At 35.1% G+C, this 24469-nt stretch overlaps 1 protein-coding gene across 1 annotated transcript in view; it reads left to right on the forward strand.

Annotated features, from left to right (window-relative positions):
• Window positions 1-24469, forward strand: part of LOC130584854 (testican-3-like) — a 118263-nt gene that overhangs the window by 60418 nt on the left and 33376 nt on the right. The window contains exon 5 of the mRNA XM_057385086.1: window positions 13578-13692. Within this exon, the coding sequence (XP_057241069.1) occupies window positions 13578-13692 (115 nt within the window). The remainder of the gene's footprint in view (window positions 1-13577; window positions 13693-24469) is intronic.

The following is a 24469-nucleotide window of genomic DNA, read 5'->3' on the forward strand; positions in this document are numbered from 1 at the left end:
AAAAAAGAAAACTAGTCATGCAGGTGAATTTGAGTGGATTTTGCATATTTTGATTACAGCTCTGGTATTTGGTATAATATAGGCTGAAGTTTTCTCTCTTAAGTTGAATGTGGTTTACAATTAAGTCCCACTTTAACAAAATCTAAGCTTAAAGGAGATTGATGAATAGTGCTTTCAGTATTTTGAAAGCATGACACAAATAAATTAATATTATGCCCATTGCCCCATGATTTTATTCCAGAATCACTATGGCAGTTCTGTTGTTAGCAGCAATTTGCTCAAGATGGCTTCATATTGATAGTGACTTTTTTTCTGAAATATATTTTCTCCTACCTAGGAAAGCTTCATGTTATTGATGACAATGCTGTATGTATAAATAGCCACAAAAATCATGTTTTGCAAAAGTAATGGGTGTAAACTTGCTTCTCAGTCTAAGATGCAAACTGTATAGCAAAGTAGTCAGAAGAGGATACAAACTCTTGAAACACACAGATAAACAGCAGCTATGTGGATTTAGATGTTTTTAATATTCAAATACTTTCTTGAGTCTCCCAAATTACAATTCCTTTTGTTAGAAGGCTTTAAAAAGAGTCAGAGGATAAAACTGTGCTGTGTGAAGGGGTAAGTTTAATACTCTATTCAAGTTTTGTTTATTATTTTGGATGAATTGCTAGATTTTATTCTCAGGGCATCCCATATTTAACATTTTTTATTTTTAAAATAATTTCCATTTTTATTCATGTCAGGTATTTTTAAGACTTTAACTTAATAATCTGTATCTCTTAGTAGTGTGTTTGGTATAAGAAAACTTGATGGGAAGAAACATAAAATCATGTATTGACATTCTTAATCTTTGTTGTTATTTTAAGGATTGTGATTTTATATAAGTTTAATTGATTTAAATGGATTAATTAGCATATTGTTGGCTTTCAGATCACATGCCTGAGGTGTTGAAAGTTCTTTTCTACTTCAGAAGAGATTGCTACAAATAGAATTGCTATTACAAAAGAGATATTTTGTAATAGTAAATGAAAGTATTTTTCAAAGCCTGATTCAATATATGTCAGTCTCACTTCTTTAATTGAGCTAATCCACTCTGCTTTTCCATTTTTATCTGCCTTGTTACCAAGTAATCTGCTGTACACTTAACTGTCAGTTGAAATGTAGCCAAAAATAATAAGATTAAATCATTGCCTGCCATCTTTAGTAGTAAAATAATGAAGTCTCTCTAAAATAAATTGTTTGACAGCATGCAGATCTTCACTTTTGCAGCAGAAAAAGCATCTTTTTCCAGGTGCTCTGCCAGCACCAAATTGTTTGTCTGATAAAAATAGATTTTGTCAAAAGGGGCATCTTAAAATTAAGATTTGTGTCTCTCACCCAAGCAGCACCCAGCCAAAATCACCACGTGCAAAGTGGAAAAGGTTTTTTTCCAAACAGACCAAATCTGTGTTGTAGTGTTACAATGAATTTGTGGCTGAGGTACATTGACAAATAAAATAAAGTTGTTGGTAAATRGAGGAAAAACCCCCAAGAAAACAAACCATGGTCACCCTTTCTGCCCCATTTTCTCCTCTTAAAAAACCCCACAAACAATGAAAAACCCTGTAACAAACTTTTCTTAATGAGACTGACCAGTAGATCGTCATAAAGATAAAATGTATTATGCTTGATTGATCCTGGAGTATACTTTGGATCATTACAGAAATGGTAGAAGCTGGTTGTTTTTTGCTTAAATGCTTCAAAAAGACAAACAGTGAAAAAAAGAAGGAAATTAGTCTGGTAGATAGAAAATCAGACATGGCTGGTTTTTGTCAGTAAGGCCTGAATTTTTTTCTGGAACCTTTATATTGCTAGATGTGATATTCAAAAAAAAAAAAAAAGGCGGAGAAATACAATGAGAGTGACACTTTATTTAATCCAAATTGTCAAATAAGCTGAAGTACTAAAAGCTTCCAAATTATATCAAATTATGCATAACTGATCTCTTCTTTGTCTACTGCATTCAAAATAAACAGCTGCTAAAGCTGCAGAGAAAGAAGACAATGGCTTAGATAATAAAATACTTTACAGAAACTTCATTATTTTGAAATTCTGAGAAATTCTGTATTTTTTACACTAGGATGATGTATTTATACTAGCAAGAATTGGATTCCCCTGTTTGTTTCCAGAATAATGTGTTTGTTTAATATAAAATTATATATTGAATTTGCATTAAAAGATACATAAACTTGAACACTTCAATAAAAATTAAAAATTGCAACTTTATGGAATGGAAAATATTTTCCAAAGGCTTCATCTATGTAAATCCTTTAGAGGTCGGTCCACCTCGGAATGAATGAGACACTGACCAAGAGCTTAAATGTCAGATTGAAGGGAGATGGGGACAGGTGATATTAAAGTGGGGACTGCTCCAGGCCACCACACCAGGAAAAAATAAGTGAATGAGGTGTTCTCTAGACAGATGTCCTGGTCCTCATGGGGACTTCTGCCACTCCCTCATGCCTGTTGGAGCGACATCACAGCAGGGCATAAGCAGTCCAGGTTCCTGGAATGTGTTAATGAGAATTTCMTTTTGTAAGTGATGGAGGAGCCAAGAAAGGGGACCTACAATGCACCTGGAGAGAGACTTTCTGCAAGTGCATGTAGTAATAGGATAAGGGAGAATGATTTTAAACAGACTATGAGTAGATTTAGGTTATGTATTAGAAGAAATTATTTGCTATACTGTAGAGGTGGTGAGTCACTAGCAAAAATTGCCCAGAGATGTTGGGGATGCTCCATCCCTGGAAGTGTTCAGCTAGGCCAGCAAGGAATGGGCTTTGAGGGAAGTAGATATATCTACCAATGGCAGGAGGGTCCAAACTAGATGACCTCTAAGATCCTTCCAACCCTCAAACATTGAATCATAATGTGATTCTATGTTTTCTTTTAAATGGTTTTATGTTTTTTGTATAATAAGAAGCATCTAGACTGTAAGGACAAATCAATGAAAGTATAGGACCAAAAGGTAAGTGAAAGAGGTATCAGTGTTTATTAAAGAACAGCAGCAGTGTACAGATACAAAATTCTGAATGTAAATTTATATGTTAAATGCCAGGCAGGAGAGCCAGGAAAACAAGAAAAGTCATACTTTTGAAAGTGAAGTGGAGATTATAGTTAAAGATTCAGATTTCTTAAACTTCAGACTGCATTAGGGACAGACTTACGTGGAGAACTGTCTTTCTCTGAGAGGTAGGTTTAACCATCAGAAGCTAATCTTTTGAAAATAGTATTTAAAATGTTGTAACTAGAATTACAACTAAAATAATCCAAATCATTTTGATGCAGCAATTCTTTTGAAGAAAAATGTGTCCACATTTTATGCAGACAGACATGCATAGGAATGAACAGAGGAACAGCCACTGGCATAGTTAGCCTTGTGGAGCAGAAACCAGTTTTGTAAAGAAACCAACACAGGGAAGGGTCTGGGGTGTGACAGAAAAAGTGTTTAACTTCTAAAAAGATAATCTTACACAGCGTTCATGCAGGTCACATTTGCATTTACATGAAACTGAAACACTGTGTTATTTAGGTTTTCAGACACTGTAACAGAGATTTAGACCAGCAGTGCTATAAACTAATCATGCTGGCCTGGAGAAAAAGAAAAGCTTCAGTTCTAGTAATTTGTTAGATACCAATGAGATAAAATGTCTGTAACATTAAAGGTTCATCATCCAAGTCTCATGTTTTGGAGTTTTTAAAAATTAATTTTGGCAAGCTCACAGTGAAATATTTTAAAGGTGAGTCAATTGCTCCATGGATATTTCATTGAAAGCTAATTCAAATGTATGACTGAATGTCAGAGGTAGGTCCTCTGCATCATAGCAATGTGACAACAAGAAAAAAAAGAGGTAGCATCTTAGGCCAGGAAGAAAAAAATAGATGTTGGTGGAGCAACATTTGTCACTCTGGCTCTTCATTGAGAATGTAATGTTATGTTGATGACTTGGCTTTGTGTAGTCCTGGTTTTATTTCATATGTGTTTGACACAGAACAAGGATAATCTTTGCATGTTTTTGAAATCAAGTCTGAACAGCACCAAGTGGAAAGATTTAGGCACAGTTCTGTGTGCCTCTACGCAAAATATATCTCTTTAAGCTCAAGAAGAGATATGTAATCTAGTGAAAAACAGTCATGCTTTGGGATATTAACTCCTCACTTTTACAACACCATGTTTCTTTCCTAACAGACTGAAAACTAGTATGAATGTGGAATTTCATAAATACTTTTGTCCCTGATAGCAGATGAGGCCTTATATTTTGGGCTGTTTAATAAATTAAATCTAGCACTTGGAGTTTAAATGATTATTAGCATACATTTTTAGGTGGACAAAAAAGCAGAGTGCTGTGCAGGCATTGTGCTGGTAAGAAAACTGAAAGTGCCTAGGTGTTTCACCGACATAACTAGAGTGAATTTCTTTTTGCTTTTTTTCACCTTATTTTTTTGTTTTTCTTCTTTTTCACCACAGTTGACAAAGACTAATTGAAATGTCTCTGAAACTTTGATGGGTAACCCAGTATAGACTATCTAGGTCTGTGCACGTTGCTTTTAGTACTTTTATTATTTTTCCTGTAATTGAAGACTAATGAGCATGCCCTTTAGATGCTATTTTAGCTCAGATACAACTTTATAAATATTTCAACGTAGATATAAGTGGATAAATTGAACTTGTTTAATTAGTAATGAAATCAGCCAGCATGGCTTAGGAAGTTATATCACATTAAAAATACAATGATAATGCTTGTTAATAAGGAATAAGCAAATTGTTTWAACAAAAACCTCCACACTCTTAGAAGCCATTTGTGTTTTGTTATAATGTTTTGCAGCTTTGCCATTATTTCTATTTTACTACTGACGTTTCTCAGAAATTTGCATGGCAGCTGAAAATCAGTGAAGAACTTTACTAGCTGAATTTTGAGCCAGTATAGTCCTCTGTTTCTCAGATGATTGTGTAGGAGAATGAAATGGATTCTTTTCACATTTAAAATTTTTCTTTGAACGTTAATTTTCAAGTTTGTAGTGGGAACTTGAAAATGTAAAGTTAGTTTTATTTGAGCAATAGTTGTTTTTCTGTCTCTCAAGAAATTTTCTCCCAATTGCAAAATACTGAATGGCAGCAATCGAGTACACCAAGGATCTCACATACACACAGTGATGAGTGACATTCTGTCCATCTCTGGCTCGGTTAAGATAAACATGATGGAGAAGTTCGAAAGTGATGAAGTGCTGAGGTTTGTACTCAGGCGAGAACTCTGAATAAGAGCCAGAATTTATGGATTTAAGTATATGCTTGTATATGTCAGAAAGGGATTTTTTTTGTGTGTGTGTGTGTGTGTGTTAAGCATGCTTACACAAAGCTTTTGGTGCATTTTCAAACTGCATCAATGTTTGTATTTAAGTCAAGAGCACAAGTAACATGGTTATATATTTTTATCCATTTTGGGAACAAGTTTTTAAAAACATAACCTTTTTCTATTTGAAATATTTTTTGTAGAATTTATTGTCTTCAAGAATGTTGAAATATTAATTTGGAGGAAATATATTACACTTATTTACACAAATACTAAAAGCATTATTGTTAATACTTTTTAATTTACTGGAAATTGTGTGTTTCAGATAGGGATTAATTAAACTTTTTGTTCTTATTTGATGGTATAAAATATTAGTTAGCCTATGTGCAATATGTGTACAACAAGATGGTGAAGTATGTATTTCCTAAATATATAAAGTAGGTGTCTTAAAATTCAGACAGCTGATTTTAAAAGCAGATAATTTCTTAGAAGGATTTGCAGAAGCTCCTAAGCATCATGTCTCTGAGAGTCTCTAAGAGTCTCTAAGTAGGAATGCAAAGATAAGTAGGTGCCTAATTTAAATAATCCCAGTAGGCATCTATCGGCATGTTTCTGACTTAATATTCTTTCTAGGGTGACCAAAAAAACCTGAATATCTAGTTGACCTGATTTCATTGATTTCAAGCTTTTCATTTTATGCCATTGCACTGCAAAGCACTGAAACAAACAGATAAGAGCTATTGAGATGAATAGGAAGAAGTGCATCCAGGTTTCATTTTGTCACAAAAATATCATTCTCTAATTCATAGCTTCAGAAACTGTGTATCATCACTTGTCTTCCAACCACCAAAGATTTTCTTTGCTCAGGGTCTTGGTTCAATGGACACATTTCCTGGTTTTCTCTGATCAGAATGCTAGTTGCATGTCTTCTTGCTTAATACATTCAACAGTTGTTTTTATTTCAAATTGTAGTACTTGTTTGCTGAAAAGCTTTTTATCCAAACCCTGTTGTTTAGGTAAGTAATACACATGCATAGCAGGTTACTGATGAGACAAAAGGGCATCTGTAGATGTGAGTGAYGCTTAATGGATAGATTTGCACAATAATTTTTCATTTCTAAAGCTTGAATTAGTTGAAAATGTGGTCACTTGGCATTATGTCTAGTTGCATTTAGCCTGACATTCTATACCGTCTTGGTTGCTTTTTGTAAAGAAATGCAAAATTACATTAAAAATCATTTCAAAATTGGGTTTAACACATCGCAACTTTGGCCACATTTCGTGGGTTTAAACCTGATTTTTCTCAATCCGAGTCATGGCACCAAAAATGTCGTGGTTATAAYGTGGTTGACCGAAAGCCAAAAACACCGCACCCACAACGTTCTCTCCCATCCCTCCACCTGAGAGGCAGAAGGGAGAGCAAAAGCCCAATTAACATGAAAATTTATGGCTTTCAGATAACATAATATAATTGAGAGAAAGATACGTATATGCTCCAGAGAATGGTCAGACAGGCTGAATAACTTAAGTTGCAAAATAGATTGATTACTAAAAAACTAAGAATACTTCCGCACTGGGAAGGGAACAAAGATAGCGAAAAATTTACAAGGAGAAGAAAAATAAAAACGGACATTTTAAGACACCTGTTATCCTTTCCGGGACCTGTCTCTTTCTCAGGTTGTCCCTCTCCACCCCCCCATGTCTTCCCACACACACAGGGGACAGGAATGAAAGTCTAACATAGATCAAACTACTCATTATGGTTGTCGTCCAGCATCATAGGAGAAGCGTTCTTACAGCTCCAAACTGTGGAAGTTCTTTTCCCAAGAAACAGTCAGTGTATAACTGCTGATGGCAAGGGAGTCCTTTCTTTACCTCGTAGGAGAAAAGAAAGAATGTCCTTCAAGGCCAAACGGCGTTGTTTCGGCGGCGTAAGACCACAATCACAAATCTCCTGGCAGAGCACAGCTTCTTCTAAGCATCCACTTACTTCAGACATAGGGCAGGGGCACTTCTTCCCTCCCCGCAGAACACATTTCCTTCTTAGCATCAACTCGCTTCAAACGTCGTGGGGGGGGTCAAGCCTCTTCCTCTTTTTTGGTTCCTGATCAGTTCAGTCCAGTCCTCAAAGGCCAGGTTTTTTTTCCCCTCAGAGCAAGGTCACTCTCCTTTTCTATACAGGTCTTTCATTGATGAAATAGTCCTTTCGGGAACAACTTGTTTTCTCCATGTTCGAGAACCACAGCACAGCACAGTAACCATCCGATCTTCTTCTTACTGTGATCTTGGGTCTCAATTTTTTTTCTTATATCTCCTCACCCTCCTGCTCTGTTTTTCCCCAGTGCATGATACTAAAACTAAATACTAACAACCTAAAAACTACATGGCGGCCGCCCCTATCTTGTTTTGAATTCTTCTTAAGTACAAGACAATATGTCATCACAGAGGTGTAACTATCCTGTGCAATTGGTCCAGGCCTGATGGGCAGCCTGTCCATCAACCTTACAGCCACAATGGATTGGCTCTAAAACACAGGGGGCAGGGCTGCTTTTGCTGTAGAAGAAGGAGAAAGCTTCTAGAACTTCTAGAACAGGAGCCATCTTTGTGGTTTCTTGGTCCCATCCCCGCACCACCAAAAATCGGACCAAGTTAAACCATGACACCATATTTTCACCTTCATTTTACAAGCTAAAGTGATGGCACTGTACGTGATTCATTTGCCTGGAACTGGCCCCTTGCATGGATCAGTCCTTCTCTTCCATCAGGTAATGGTCTGTGTTGAACTGGACACGGAACACCTGATCAACACTCATCCTGCCCACCCTGCCTCTATGTTTGGTGACAGGGATCACCAACTGAGTTTAAGCCATAATTTACTCAAACCTGAAGGCATAATTTCATATAACAATTTGCACCAAATGCAGTAAAGGCGAGTTTTGAGCCATACAATTKGGAATTTATGTAAGCTTTGTGAAATAGGAATAAAGTTTGGAAATGGGGAATGTGGATAAGAAAATAGCATGAAGATAAGTTGAAAGCACATAGTACTGAGCACTGGTGATCAGAGATTATCTGTTCAGCTGTCAGAGATACCATGTTATAACAAGAGAGAGAAAAGAGATCTGTATTGATGCGTGAATGTGGACCTCTATGGGAAAATTTTCCACCCATGAAACATATAATGATACTGGAAGAAATATATTTTTGTGGTACTCTAGCAAAGAGCTCTGCTCTCAGAGATCCTGTTTGTTGCATCATACAGAAATCTTCTGACCATGAATTGTTGATCATCTAGAAAATATGCAGGAAAGAAAGAAAGAATTGTGAGCATTTTTTGGTAGGAACATATAGATTTGAAAGGATATTCCAAATTAACCTGGTGTTTCTATTTGTGGCACATGAACTCATAATTATCTGGGGAATCTCAGTTTAATTATTCATCTTGTGTATTTTTTCTTAGACTTGGATAGCATGCCCTATTTGATTTTTAAAAATACAAAAACGTCAGGGGCTTCTACAGGGTGTCATTGAGAGAAGGTACACTTAAAGGTGATGATTGCCTTTCAAAGATGAGACACTTTACAGTTGAATAAATATGAATTACTGCTTGTCTAAAAAGTAATTTACTAAATGCTCAGTTKTAAATGTGATTGTGTTCTAAAAAACATTTCTGTAAGTATCACTACCTCAGCAGATGAAAATATCTAGAAGACTCTTAACACTGAATTCACACTTTGTCCAATACTACAGTTATGCTTCTGTTTAGAAAAAGGTGTGTTGTATCTGGCCAAACTTCAGTGTGAAGGGCTTGAAGCACACAATGGACACATTATTCACTGGCCATCTAGATGAATATCCTGCCAAGTCTTTTCTGCTGATCTGTGTGCTGTAGGGGTGTAYCAGATCTGCTTCCAGCTGCCCAGGATGTGTACAGATGGAAAAGAGGGGTTGGAGGGGTGTGTCTGCAGATCGTGCCTCAAGGCACTAGTTCATGAGCTTCTGTTTTTCATTTGCCAGAGAAATCAGAGGTATCCTCATTACTTAGTTTGAGTTAGCTTTGTCTAAAAGCCACTAGATATTCATGGCAAGACAGTACTATTGTGGAAAAAATGTTATTTTTTACTGAGGTTGTAGCATTCTCAAAAAGGAACAGAATTAAATCTGTGGGAAAAAGCAAATTGCTAAAATGATAGGAAATGCCAAAGTCAATGTCACACAAGCACTTTATCTTTCTTTTTGTGTAGACTTCTGATACAATCTTAATTCTGTTGCTTTCTTCCACAAAGCTCTTCACTGACATACCTCCCTTTTATCTAATCAGGAAATTGTTGTCAGTGCACTCTTATGTCTTTTATTATATGGTAGCCAGACAGTTAAACTAAATTTCTCATCTACTTTCATCTATCTTCATTCCCTGTACATTTTGAGAAGTCTGCAAATAGCAACTAATTTACAGCTGTCTCACACTCTGTCCCTCTGTGTGATGTATTTTTTTACAGATAGAAGATGGTTCTGCAGATGAAAGCAAATAAATTATTTCTATGATGTGGATATCCAATTTAATTATTTTTTGTTTGTATTTTCACATTGCACAGCATTTATAGATTAAACTKATTTTTGTTTTAGTTTATCTAAACAATATTTAGCATATTCCCAAATCATATGTCAGGTTTTCAAGAGCTCAGGAGAGTACAAATACACTCAGTACCAAACAGAATTTTGCTGAAGTTATCGAGGATCAATAGACTAGTATAAGCATTACTTTTCTTTTGTGCCATCTCCCTGGTTTATTCACTACATATCTTTCAAACTCTTCAGTAAATGAACAAGATTTATGCAAGCAATAATCTCTTGACAGTGGTTCATTCCTGAAGCAGATCTGTGCTGTACTTCCCAACTGAATAAGCTTGATGCCATCTGATCCACCCATTTTCTCAAAGCCAGATAAGCTGCACAGGTGTAATTCCTGACACATTTATCTAAGCCTGGTTGTAAAGAAAATTATTAAGATTCAAAAAGCTTCTCCAAGCATTTAAGATGTCACTACCCTTCTTAAAAATTCTGCTTAGTATCTAATCTGATATTTTTCTGTGGCAATTCAAGACATTTATTTCTGTTAACATTTATTGTGGTATTCTTTTCAGGTACCTTTCAGATGCCTTTTGTCCACTTGACAGCTGTTATRTGAATTGTCTTTTCTTAAGATCCAGGCTTTCAGCCGCTTTTTGGTGACTATTTTCTAAGTTTCTCATTATTCCTGTTACTCCTTTTTCAGTATTTGAAACCTTGTCACAAGCTGTACAGAGCTGCCAGAGTGATGTGAAATTCTCTTCATGTTTTCTAGATTGCATAACCATTTATATATCCTGGTGTGATAATGTTTTTAAACACCACTCAATTGTTCTTAATGATCACTAGACTTCTATTCCTCTAGAATGGATGTCTAGCCAGTTGCTCCAGCTTGTTAGTATCAATTATTTTGTCTAGCTATCAGAACATAGCAGTTTTCTGTCTTTTCTTGAATTATATTAATTTTAGCCTGTTTTAAAATCATGAATATTTTTATTGTATTTCTGTCGTCTAAAACTCTTCCATGTTTGATAGGATTTCTTTTTCTATGGAGTTTTTCAGGTTTGTTGCTTGCTCTTTTGCCAGCTTGAGAGTAACATTGAAGGAAGTTTGACTCATCTTTATTTAGCTGAGCTACCTTTACAGTGACCCAGTGCACTCTTAATTTGGGGAATAATGACAAGAGGTTTGAACCAGGGTTCTATTCCCAGTGTCATTTGCTGCTGATACCAAATGGTCAGAAGAACCTTGATTAATTTCCAACTTATGCAAGCACCTTGATTTTGCTTTGTTTCTGAAAACAATAAATATATCTCTGTTGCCTCCCTGTCCTTAAAATGAGTTCAGTGAGGGTAAAATTGTATCATACCTGTGAATGGGAGTACTCATTTGGAGGTGTGTGCTGACCTTGCTCTCAGTATCTCATGTCTCTCTGCCTGTGGCAGGTGTTCAGCATTTTAAGTTYTTTTCAGCATTTAAAAGGACAGTGTTGAACAAGTGTTATTTGCAAATAGGACTGAATAGAAAATTAAAAGAAAAATAAATCCAAGGGACTAAACTCACAACTCATGATGTTAGTTGAGACACCTATGAAGTATTTACTAGTCTTTTCAGCAACATTCAACTGAACTAAAGTTAGGAGCACTGGAGTCTGTAAAAATAATCTCTTGGACAAAGGATTAAAGAAATCTTCAGAAATTAAAAAAAAAGGTATTACTTTTTTTTCTCACCCTTCATACTCTGGTTCTCAATAAAACAGACCTGGAATGGGTTTCTATGTCAAATTTTAGGTGGCGATCTCACCAAGTGGGATAATCAAAGCCTAAAGCACAGCTATCTGTAGGTTTGTCTCCTTAAACTTCTAAGTTTGAATAATAAAAATCCTCAGATCTTGTAAAAAGGAAAAATATCTCTTTTTAAGGGAAACAAGTATTAAATTTGATCTACAATCCATTCCACAAATCCTAATTATTGTTTTGAGTATTGAAATACGAATTAGGTCATATACTGTCTGAAGAGAGGGCTGCTGGGTGTCATAGTTAATGCAAACACTCTCCTGTACAGCCAGGATAATTGAGGTAGAAAAAGTACTCAGTTGTTTCAAAATGAGCATAGGCTGGTGTTTGCTTTGCTTCCACTTTCTGGTCCTTTATGAGATATTAGTGCTATACAGCTTTTAATTGGAGGAGCTATGTTGGGGCTTTTTTTTTAGAACTAAAAGTTTCTTTTACTGTCATTTTCTTTTAGCCATGCCTTTTTGGCAGAAGCTTATGCATTCAGAACTGAAGTATAATAACTATTTTATTTAAATACAGACAATTTGAGGTGTTCATTTCTGTCCTTTTGATACTGGCTGGCAATGGTGCAAAAAGTTTTATTTCGATACAGTGATTCAGTTCAGGTTATGCAAGATCTGGAACTGCATGGGAGTGTGACAGGCCTAGAAGTCTGACTGTTTGAAAAGTTGATAATGTTCTGTAAATTCACAGTGCTTGCAGCTGCATACTAGTGGAAGCCTCAAATGCAGTCTTTCAGGAGGCTCCTTGATTCTTACACAGCTACAGTTCTTCCACCCCTTATGTATTTTTATGAGAGAGAGCAACTTGACTTCAAGGTTCTTTGGAAATCCTGATGATTTTATAATGGAATTGCATTACAGTGAAGTTAGATATCCTAACAAAAGATGAGTCAGATAATAAGAGACGAATTTTGGTGAGTTCTGAAATATTGTGATGCATAGAAAACACTTCATATTTTTATTTGTTACTTGAACTTGTTTTCTGACTCACAAACTTCTGTGTCCTTTACCTGTTTAATGAGACACCTTCCATCTTTTGTTCAAGGATGAGGTGTTCTCCATAACAATCTTTCTTCTTCTGCTTTTTGAAAAAACTCTTTGTAGATGCTTTCCCCACCCCGTTGTTTTTAGTTTGTGTTTTTCCTGATAATACATTGGCAAAACATCCCAGAGAAATACCTCTATGGACAGAACTGTTTTATTTATAGAAAAGTTGAGCTTTTCATTAAGAATGACAATGATACTATTTTCTCTTTATGTGTTTTTTAACCACTTTATTTTTATATGTTGGAAACAATAATTCTATTTTTCAGTTACAGTTAGTTTTCRTATGGTTTCTAGATTGGAGTAAGTATTCAGCTCAGAACCACACAAATTAATCTATTTCTATATAAGAAATGATAGTCACTATGCAGAATTATATTAGCACAGCTTTTTATTTCATTCATTAATGCTTTTTACCRGGATATGTCATTTTAAAGCTAGAAATTAAGTGATAAATTCTGTAACAATTGACTCTTTATTGCTTCCTATCAAAAATTAATGTTGTTGCTGTGTTTACTTGCTCACATGATACAGATAAAACCAATGCAATAAACTTCCATTTAGCATGCATTTTCAAATAAGTTTCACACTAGAAGGGCATTCATGCTTGAATTGAGTCTGAAACTGTAGCCAGGTTAGGGACTAAAATCTTTGTATCTTTATTTAATCTAATTTGTTATGAAAGTAGCATGAACTGCAGAAGACTTTTCTTAGCACCTGTGTCTGCAAAGATTTAAGCATTTCATGAAAGATTGCTTCAAAATTCTTAGTAAATGTATTTTTTTGTTATAAAATTTGTTTATATTAATGATAATCATTCTCTCTCTTTACAGTGCAAATTAGACTATCAAGCCTGCATCTCAGGAAAACAAATTTCAGTGAAATGTGAAGGACGTTGCCCTTGCCCTTCTGACAAATCCACAAATGCAGGCAGAAATGACAGGAGAGGTGAGTGATGGTAATTCGTGTTTTTAATACACATTTCCAGAAGGAAGGAAGATTTTTCTCACAGAATATTACAGTAATCAGGAGCACTGATAATTCTTGAATAAAAGCAGCTTTGTTTGGTTCAAGGTGGTTTTCTTTGCCAAGGGTTTTGAAATTGTAGCTATAGTAAAATACCACAGTATTTTTCAAATGGGCTATTGTATGAATTACTGCTGTTCTTTTTYTTTTTTTATTTGCTATTTAATACTCTTTGAGATGCTTATACGTGTATTTAAGACAAAGAAAAAAATTCTTTGCTCCTCAGTGTTTTCAATTAAATATTCAAGAAAACAAGGTGCGATAGGAAGGAAACTTAGAAGTCCTTGTTGCTGGTCTATCACATAGTAAAGGCTGTATTATGTAAGTGACTTCATTTGAAAAGTGTTTGATGAGAATAAATCACCTTCCTTTTGAACCACTAATGAGATTAGGCTGCTAGAAAATGAAGTTGCTTTGAATTGCTTCTTACCCATTGGTGCAGCTAGAATAAACTGGAGAAGAAAAATGRTGGCTAAAGCACGTTTGTATTTCAGTGGCTCCCAGGTGATTGTGGAAGGTTGTTGTTAAACGAAACAKGATACTGGCTTTGGTGCTTCTGGGTAAAGGCTGTCATGAGGTTTTAGGCTACCATGGAGCTGAATTTGCTGAGAAAATCACGATTGGAGGTCTGCATTTTTAAAATTTCTTTAGCCTGATCTCTGTTAGATGCATTTTTTTATTCTTTCTGTATGGTACCACTTTTGATGAGTAAACTAAAATCATTATGCACAAGTATCATTGATAATATACCAAAATTAGTTTTTAAACATGTTTTTTTTTCCTGTATAAACCTTATAACAATAAAAGAAATAAGTACTATGTACTATGTATGTCAACACTAATGCAGGAATACAGGATATTTCATTAGAGTTTGAAGCACAATTCCAGATTTACTGTGCAGGATAGTCTTACTGGTTCCGTTATAAGCTGTAACTACTGCCAAAACTGTATTTCTTTTCCTAGTTAAAAAACTAATGTTCTTTTAACAATGAATGAAGCTGACCACTGCAAAGATTAAACTGTGTTCAGGCATGAAAGTCAATTAAAAAACTGCTCTGAAATGCGTCTTTAGGTCAGTTTTTCATCTTTGGCAATATGATTGATTATGCAATTAAATATTAATTGAATATATGTAATTAAATACTCCCTGTGCTGTAATCCCTCTGTAGAATGATAGTCTTGACTTCCTTTAAGCATTAACTTACAATTTCATGTAGTATCTTGACAATAAATAGATAAATATGTCATCTACTCGAATTGTTGAACAGAATGAAAAGCACGGGAAGACTCAGCAGAATAAGGCTAATGTTGCCCCCTTGGTAAGATATACAATGTAACATTAATGTGGTTGCTGTATCCTCTAGCAATAATTTCTTTATCTCTGATGGATGTGGAAATATTTGCTTACCAGTGGACATGAAGTGAAACTAAGATGATATGGATAATTAAATTAAGATAATTTTCTCTGCTGGAAMGTGTTTCACCTGATACAGTTGTCTTTGTCCTTTTGTGTATTCTTTTGATCATATTCTATTTTTTGTGCTTCTGTACTAAAACACTGAAAAAAATCCAGAGACTTTTTTTTTTTTTGCTTCAAAAATTGGAATTGTTTTTTAATTAAGAATGAACTCTCCTTGATGATTTAAGTTCCCAAGGGGTCAAGATTACTTGTGCCTAGTTATGTAAAAGAGAAAGAAAAATGTCTCAGGGGTATGGGAATTAACACTAATCCTGTCCTGACAGATTGTCAGACCAAGCAAAATACACGGTTTTTCTAAATGCTACATTTTATTGCAATGCTGAGATTTGTTAATATATTTGCTTTACAAGGCCAAAAGCCAGGAAACTTGAGAAATGTAAAAGTGAGCTGAGTGTCTGTACTGAATTTTCAGCTTTCTGTTGTGACAGAATACAAAATTTCTTACAACTGAAGTTCTTACGTGATAAGTTATGAGAATACCATTTTTGTCTCTAAATGGAGCTACATAAAGTGTTGTAGTGGTTGGACTCTCTGATTTTGGAAGTCTTTTCCAAACTAAATGTTTCTATGGTTCCACATTTCTAAGCTGCACATACATGTGTCAGTTGCTTATGAATTTGATGATGCCAAACAGGCAAAGTAAGWTTATTGTTCCCATTTCAGGGGTAACTTAAGTAAGGGTTTCCTAAAGTACATCCCCTACCTAGGCTATTTAAGACAATTGTTCATCTTTTCAGATTGAAAAATTTACTGATTTTTTTTGTATATCCAGAGAGCAAGCTATGTCTATGAACTTTCCCAGAATAGCCCTGGTGTAGAACCCCATATTCCTTTGGGAAGCAAAGTTAAGCCAGTATTTAGAAAAACAGATTTTCTTCTTAAAATGTGTGTGAACCTAATCATGTAATCATAGGATCTCTTAGTTAGAAATGAACTCTGAAGATTTCTAATCCATATCTCTGATGAATGCATGAGGCAGGTGAGGGTGGTGGTTTTACCAGCGGGATCACTGGGATAAGGAAGTCTGAGACCAGTCCATGGGGTAAGTGCAAATGTTGCACTCATTTTTAAGGATGCAAAAGTCCTGTTTGCCTTTAACACTCACCTCTGCACACAACACCTCATCTGCTTTATCTTTCGGCAATTCAGCTCACCCATCTTCCCACCCATCCCCAACTGCCCAGAAAGTACAGAACAATCCATTTTCTGCTTCTACGGGCATGAAGTGTGTTTATCTTTCATGCTGACCTGTCTAGAATGAGTAGGAACTGGCAGACCTCCCCCTTCCAACCAACTTTAGCCTGTTCTCTAACTCTCACATGCAAGACAGAGTAAGCAAGAGCCAGTAGTGCATCTGGATGCTGTGATTTGTTTGAGAACTCATGAGATGGTGCTTTTTCTCAATATGATTTCACATCTTGCATTTTCTCTCTCACTCTCCAACCCAGTGCTAGCTTCAGTAAATCTCAGTTTACCTTCCAGGCACGGGGATTACTGCTGACCAGGCAAAGTCAGGCAGAAAATCGTGTTGGTTTCTGCTGTGCWCAGAGACACCCATCAGGTGTTACTGACCACAGTCCCTGGGGCTCCCTCTGTGCTCATCTCGGTGCATCTCGCCGATCTCCAGAATCTCTCCTCTTCCAGTAGCCGGGATCTTAAATGTCTTCTTTCAGGGAACCCTCCTTTTYCCAGGATCCATCCTGGAACCTATCCTTCATCCAGGATCCATTCTTTTCATCCCTGCCCCAGTTTTCCCAATCTGAGTAGGCTGTATGCAGAGGTGCAATGCRTGCATCATCAGCCTCATAATGGTTAATTCTGTTGCACGTCTCTTTATTTAATGGTGGATTCCAGAAATACCACTTCTCTTTTATGAAAATCTACACCAGTCCATACCAATTGCAGCCAGCAAGGACCAGCCTTATGCTTAAGGATCCAAGGTTCAAATCTGGAAATTCACATACACACACAGACTTAGCTGCTTCCTTTCAGAGTTCACATTTTTAACTATTTTTTCACCTACTGCAATAACACATTTGCTTGCAATTTTGTTACATTTATTTAGTAATGTAAAATTCACCATTCTACATCACCTCTTTCAGTGATTTAAAAATCTTTTAGCAGTTGGCTATTTTGACCTTATTTAAAACATTTTTCCTTTCAGCCAGCTTGATATTAAAATATTACCAGAATTTCTTTGGAAAAAATTAGATTACTTAAAACAAYGAAGTAGAGTTGAAAGAAATTAGACTTTCCTGTTGTCCCATTAAAAGATTTTCATTTTAATTAATAGAATTCATTTCCTTGMAAAATTACAGGGCTTCAAACAAAATTAAGTTTTGCATGTTCCTCTGTTCTTTGGTACTTCTTGCTAATTTTATTTTGTTCTTTTTCAGCTGTGTTTTTCCCAGACATCAATTTTATTCTAGCTAAATTTTCTTTCTGCTTCATGTTTGATTTGTACTGAGTTAATTTGAAAGCTGTGAATAGTCACTCAAGTGGTTAAATCTGTGTAACACAAGTATATATTGCCAACATTTCTCCAAGAAAATAAAACTGTAAGTTTTCAAATCTGATTGAAAGAGTGAGACTGTGGGAGAGTTCTTTCAAGTTCTTAACGAATTTCAAGGCTTTTGAGTGGGAATTTTACTAYACTGTTAGAAAAAAAAGTAGTAATTATTTTTGTTGTCTTAATACTTGGTGGAAAACAGCAAAAACAAAAAGCTGAATGATCTGTAGTCACAATTGAACTTCCTGCTTCACYGTGGTTTATTTTACTAGTTAATATATTCAAAATACTGTTCTCAGGTGCATGAGCTTCTTTTGATGCTAATGAATATCATTAATGACTGTTGCAATTTCCTAACTTGGTGATAACTTGGCAGAAGTTATTCCAGAAGCATTTTCTTACTTGTTGCAATTTCTCATAAGGTGTAAAATGTGTCTTTATAACAGTGTGCTCATATTCTGAAATAATTGTTTATAATACATTTGCAGAACATAAAATAGTTTATTTCAGGACTTTACACTAAATAAAAGATTTACAGCTGAAAATAATTTTGTACTGTTAATTGATACTTAATTCATAATGATTATAATGTATAGTAAAACTGGTAATTATTGGTATTGATCAAGACCTATTTTTTTTTTCTAAAAAGAAAAAATAATTTTATTTCTTTTCATAAGGAAATAAGGCAGTGTGGGGAATATACATCTTAGAAAAAAAGGTTATAAAATTTAAATTTGTTTACTTCTTATGTCATTTAATGCAGTATATATAAGGCCTTTCTATGTATGTGTTTTTGCAGTATAATACCTTACATTTCCTAGGTGACTGAAAGAGAAGTTCTGGATTAAACTGCATACTGCTTGAGGAGTCMGGATAGGACTGTCATGAGCCAGGATTTGTTTTCTCTTATAATTCTTTTCTGTTGAAAGTTGCCTTAATTTCAGTCTTAATATTCCATGGGATTTCATTTTTTACTATCATTGTACTTGGATAAGTAGTTGAGATATGGAAAGTTAATTATAATAGATTGGTAATTATTTCATAGGAAGCTTGGAGGACTGAGGTATTTACAGCTCACCTTCCAGAAAAGAAAAAGGGACGTCCTAGATAACAGTGTCCTGTGTGATCAACTGTAGCATTGAAAATCTCTCAAAAGMTGCAGAATGATGCAGAGGAAGGAATACATCAGTTTTTGAAATAAAGCTGTTTCACATCCATTCAGAAAGCGAGATGAGCATTATTCACTCTRCCTTAAATGCAACTGCACTTACTGCATCAGGCATTTCCTTCTGTTTCTCCTTTGCTTGTTATTTAGGCTACGCAGAGGCCTACTGACTAAATAAATAAATAAAAAATGTTTTAAAATATTAATATTACATTCAAAATCTTCAAGACATATGATAGTGTTTTTGACTGGTTTGTTTGCATTTTGTGCTTGCCTGGTCCAGACACCTGGGATATGTCTCCATTGTCACAGCATTTCTGCAGAAATTTTATCAGCAGATGAGTGCATGGCTGACAGCTCTTMGCTGGTATCTTCAAAGATAACTAAGAAAAGCCTCTGTTGTCAAGTTACCTCAACTTYGCTCTACTCCAGAGTACTTACATTGGGAAAGTTTAATTATTCTTAAAACTAAAAATCTTGACAGAGTGCTTTATTTCCCTGTGGAGATGCACTAACACCATGACAAATGTGTGTCTTGACATTCCCAGTATCCTGGTCTCCCAGTCTGTTTCAAAGGTTTGGCTGATGTGTACTACAGCACCCTCCTTTGGATATCTTCATCATAGAATGAAGGCTGTGTTCTGCCCTGACATAGGGTACAGATTCAGCTGGAACATGCAGCCATACCCAAAAGCTCAGAGCCAGATGGAGGYCCTGCAGTTTAAATGGCAAAAGCAACAACTGCATTCTTGGTAGAATACTGAATATGCATTTTCATTAGCTACKGAAATAGAAGAATTCATTCTCAATAATTTTTGAGTTAATCTGTAATAAATCCTGTGCTAAGAGCTCAATTGATATTTTCACTAAAATAAGAGAGGTAGGCTTATATTCATGGAAGAAAAATAGGGGCTTCTCTTTATTTCAGCTATATCTGAGGAGGGCTATATGGGTAACAAGGAAGCTCTTATAAACATCATGCTGTTTGACTCTGAGCTTTTGCCGGAAGGAGTGAAAAGGCAACATTGCATGCTGAAAGTATTTTCAGTTAGCACATCTGAAAGATTTTAATCACAGATTATGACTGCTCTCTCAGCTGCCTCCTGTTTTATATTGAWTACTGCCAAATTGTTAATTGCTATGAAGAGATGGGGATAAATCACAGTAGGAGTAAAGATTCTGTGGATACTGTTTCATTCTGTGTGCATCAGTGCTTGAAAAATAAATAGAAGGGCAAACAGCCAAGCAGCCCTCTCTCAAATCCTCTGATTTAATTTGCATAGCATCGTCTTTTCAATACATGACCTCCAATTCTCTTCATATAGTACAGGTATACATGCCAAAAAAGAGCTTTTGTTTTGTTTACATTCAGAGAGAACACTGACTGGTTTCCAGACTTCACAAATAAAGAGATTGAGGGCCAAAAATAACTCTTGTGTTAACTCCTTAATCTCCATTTTGTAGTTTTGCTTTTCAATGACAGATAGTACTGTTYTGTAATTCCTTTTTTCTCTTTTGAAAAAGTAACTACATGACATCAATAGCATAAAAATCTGTAGTCAAACTAACATGTATTAGAMCTGATACTATCAGTGACTAGTTATGTGGTAGCCAAAAGAGACCACGTATATGAGACAGTGAGCAAAATTCCCATCTGTAAGATGAAGAGGTTCATGCTGTGGGGTCAAGAATCAAATTTAACTTTCAAAYGTCAAAGACAAAAATAACCCATCAAAGAAAATTGATGCTACAGTGCTGTTCAAGCTTTATTTAAAAATATGTTACAATTTTATTTACAAAAATGTTTTAAAATATTTCCGAAAAGATCTAATTTCAACATTTATTTTCATACTGTCATGCTTGTTACAGAAAATAAAGTTACCAGCCTATAAAAAGAAGCACAAAGGGAAGTATGCTGGTTTTCATCATCAGCAAGGTGCCCTCAGTTAACTTCCATTGAAGAATATACATAGTAAATGGAAGGAGATGGTGTTGGTAGTCTGGGAGTGTAGGTGGTAGCAATATGTTATATATTTCAGTAAAATTTGCACTAGGTAATTACCAGCTTTCTAGTTTATTGTTCTTCTTAGCCATACATTTATATTCAGTAAGATACTTTTTCTGTAATTGTGACTGCAGTTCTATAGAATGCAACATTAAAAGAAAATCTCTGTGCTTTCTTAATTTCCTAATTTTCATTAGAAAATTTTGCTGATTTTACTCAAAATAATCTTTAGACGAAGCCTGAAATACAAGAGCATAATGATCAGTGAAGTCCAGGAGTTTGTCTTATCTGTTGTGATATACACTGCTTGAGCTTGATRTCATTGTGGGCTCACAACAAAAATTGAATTGGGCTGGTATTTCCTTTTGCCTTTACTGTTGCCATCAGCATGAATCTTGCTATTGATTTAAGTATAAATAGGTTCTAACATTGTGACTCAGTTTCCTTGTTAGAGGAAAAGACATTATCCATAATGTCTTTTATCCATTATCCATTACCATAATGGGTAAGCTTTCTTACTCTACTGATGTTTTATTGTTTCTGAAAACTTTTAATTTTAAAGATGCTACAAAACTAAAATATATTACTGTATATCCATTGTAGTTCTTCAGAGTGTATTGACTTAGAAGTGAATGTTCATTTTGCTTTTACTGCTTTTTATACTAGAATGCATAATTTTTACTTTTGAATCTTAAATCTATTCATCTTATACCTATATTTGTCCAAGCATGCAATCTAAAGTAGTGTTTTTTACCTTTTTTAATTCTATACATTTACAGTAATGGTGAGCTGTAAATATACATTATATATAAATTGAAACTATTTTAAGATAAAGTGAAAATTGATGCATTGTAGATTGTTATGCTTTGAAATATGATCCGCCTAATTCATTAAGAATGTATTTTTTTGTATGTTGTATATAAGGTGAATGATAGATCTATTTTTACCTGATTTTTAATAAGTACTATTGTTTTACCAGATTTTAGTGCTTTACTATATATTCAATAAATAGGTAGGTTATTTCTGAGAAAGCAAAGAATCTTTTCAATTATAATTTATTTGTATCTGTAAGTTATTTCCTTATCTATGATAGAGAGGGAATTTGCTAGCACTAAAATACTGTATTTGTTACTGTATTTGTAGAAGGCATTTATTTAGGATACATTACTGTGTTTGTGTAATAACAGAAACTCAGTGGAGCTAATTTTGTTGTTTTTTTTCTTCAATGTTAAGATAAGTTTTTTGCATGAGTTTTTAAAAAAAAATTTAACTGAGTATYGACTGGTACTGAGCCAAACAAAATTGTCAGCAGTATCTTCTTGTCACTAATCAAACTCCATGTTAATACTTTCCAAAAAGAGACTTCTCCATCATAATTAGCAATAATCTAATATAGTGTGATTAGTAGCCATCTACTGTGGTGTAGAATGACAGAGGTTGTGTTTGGAATGAGAGTGATGTGACCTGCGTGCCCACAATCCATGATTCCCTCGTCARCTAGCTTGGGCTTGGCTTCAGCACACGCACATATCCAGGCTTCCTTCCTCTGGAACCTGGGAAAGACCAGAAAGTAGTTTTATAGGCTGCTTGCCAGGCATTGCCCATGTGTGATGTGGAAGTGATGAGGAGCCTGTGGCTGTATTTGAAGGAGTGGAGAGGTGTAAGCTGTTGTTAGGCTGTAGAAGTGACTCCATTTGTCATTTTTTCTCCAGATGCCTTTTTCTCCTGTAATTTCAAACTTCTCCTGCATGGAACAGTGTGTGTTCAATTTGTTTTAAACACCTTATAATTTAAGAAGGAATTGGTTAGATGACCTTTTGGCTAAAAAAATTGTTCCTTACAGGGATTAGAATATTTGGGAAGAAGGGAGAAATTATTTTTGTGTAGGAAAGAAGTGGTATCACAAATGCAGGAAGAGCAATGAGGCAGAGTCCTTCTAGCAGGAAGAATACAATTAATTCAGATCAGAGTGGAACTGGTAGCATAAAATATACCCAAGAAAAAAGGTAGAATGTGCTTGAGCAATGATCTATATTCTTGATATTCTCTGAAATAAAGTCATAATGGCAGAACCAATTCAAATTTCATTGAACTTGACTGTTAAAAGGAAGAAGCGAAAGATTAAGGGAAGATTGGTGATTTCATAATAATATTGTTTATATAAAAAAGGCTAACATGGGTATGCTGTGTTTATGAAAAATAATCCTTGTAACACTGCAGAACATATTSAAGAATGCTTTGAAGAAGAACATTTTATTGTTGCCAAGATTACATGTAGTATTTAGGAAGGATTGTTAGCTGAGTGCTTGTTGTCAATATTGCAAAGAACTGTAACACTAAAGGGAAGAATGTTACTTATCACTGGAAACAGCTCTTTGCTCACAGTTCCAAGCATCTTTGCAACATCAGTCTTCTCTAGAGCCACTTTGTCTTTGCTCTTCATTTGGCCTGTTTATTTCCAAGTCAATCCACTTTTTATGGCTGTTTTTGGAAATTTTGGGTGCTCAAATCTATTCAGTTTTTTGAAATTCAGGTATGTAACATCACATCCACAAACTTGCTTTTAAATGGAAAATTCCTAAGGTCTCATGCTCTGGAAAGCAGCTCTKTTCTACTGTGGTGGGCTGCACTTGGACACCTTGCTTCTCATATTTCCTCTGATACCAGCAAGCAAGTGTTAAAAACATTTGTGTAATACAGTTTTTGATTTCTAAAATAATGTCAGTGTTGCATCTCTGCTCACTGTGTGAGTACTTTTTATCACAGGACACTGAGGGCATGTATGTCCTGTGCAAGTTGTGGCTTAGAAAACAGGTGTGAATGTTAGAGGAGCTGGGCACAGCATCGATTCCTTGTCCATCCTGTGTGTAGGGAGCAATCTAGGGTGAACTTTCCAAACTTCATTTCAAGAAAAGCTAGCTAGTTCACTGTAAGTGTGTGGAGTAAACTTATATTCATGGAGGGGATGCTTAGAATGCAGTGCCTTTTATGTGATTCTGTGGGGCTTTTTTGGCACTCGGGATTTGAATAGTGGTTCTTTTTAGGTAAGGAGTCACTATATACAAGATTGACTARTTAGTCATTCAGAGTTGTTTTCTTACCACTACAAAGAATTCTTGTACTTTTCACAGAGGAAAAAGTTTGTCTATGAGATGTTGCTTTAAGATGATTCATTATGAAAATTTTGATGAGCTTGATTGGTTTCTTTACTTTCTTGCCCCTTGTGTTTTAGTAGGAGGGAAAGCCCCAATGAATTCCTATAGTGAATATGTCTTTAGAGGTGACAAGTTACACACAGTGTTTCAGCCTGTGGTTTTGTGTATGTTGCTGCAATTTTAAGAGAATTAGGCAAGCTGTTATGATGAAAAAAGATAATTAAGGCTGTTTTCATTTAATGTTTTATAACCATKAATTTTAACTTGGATCTTGAAACAATTCATGAACAAATTCAGTCCTGGAGCCCCCAAAACACCCAAATTACTAGAAAAGTTTAGTCTTTGTAGCACAACAAATTCTATTAAACTATTTTAGGTAGTCATG

Source organism: Malurus melanocephalus, unplaced genomic scaffold, assembly GCF_030028575.1.
Source record: "Malurus melanocephalus ecotype Western Australia unplaced genomic scaffold, MMel_1.1 scaffold_782, whole genome shotgun sequence".
Classification (NCBI taxonomy): Eukaryota; Metazoa; Chordata; class Aves; order Passeriformes; family Maluridae; genus Malurus; species Malurus melanocephalus.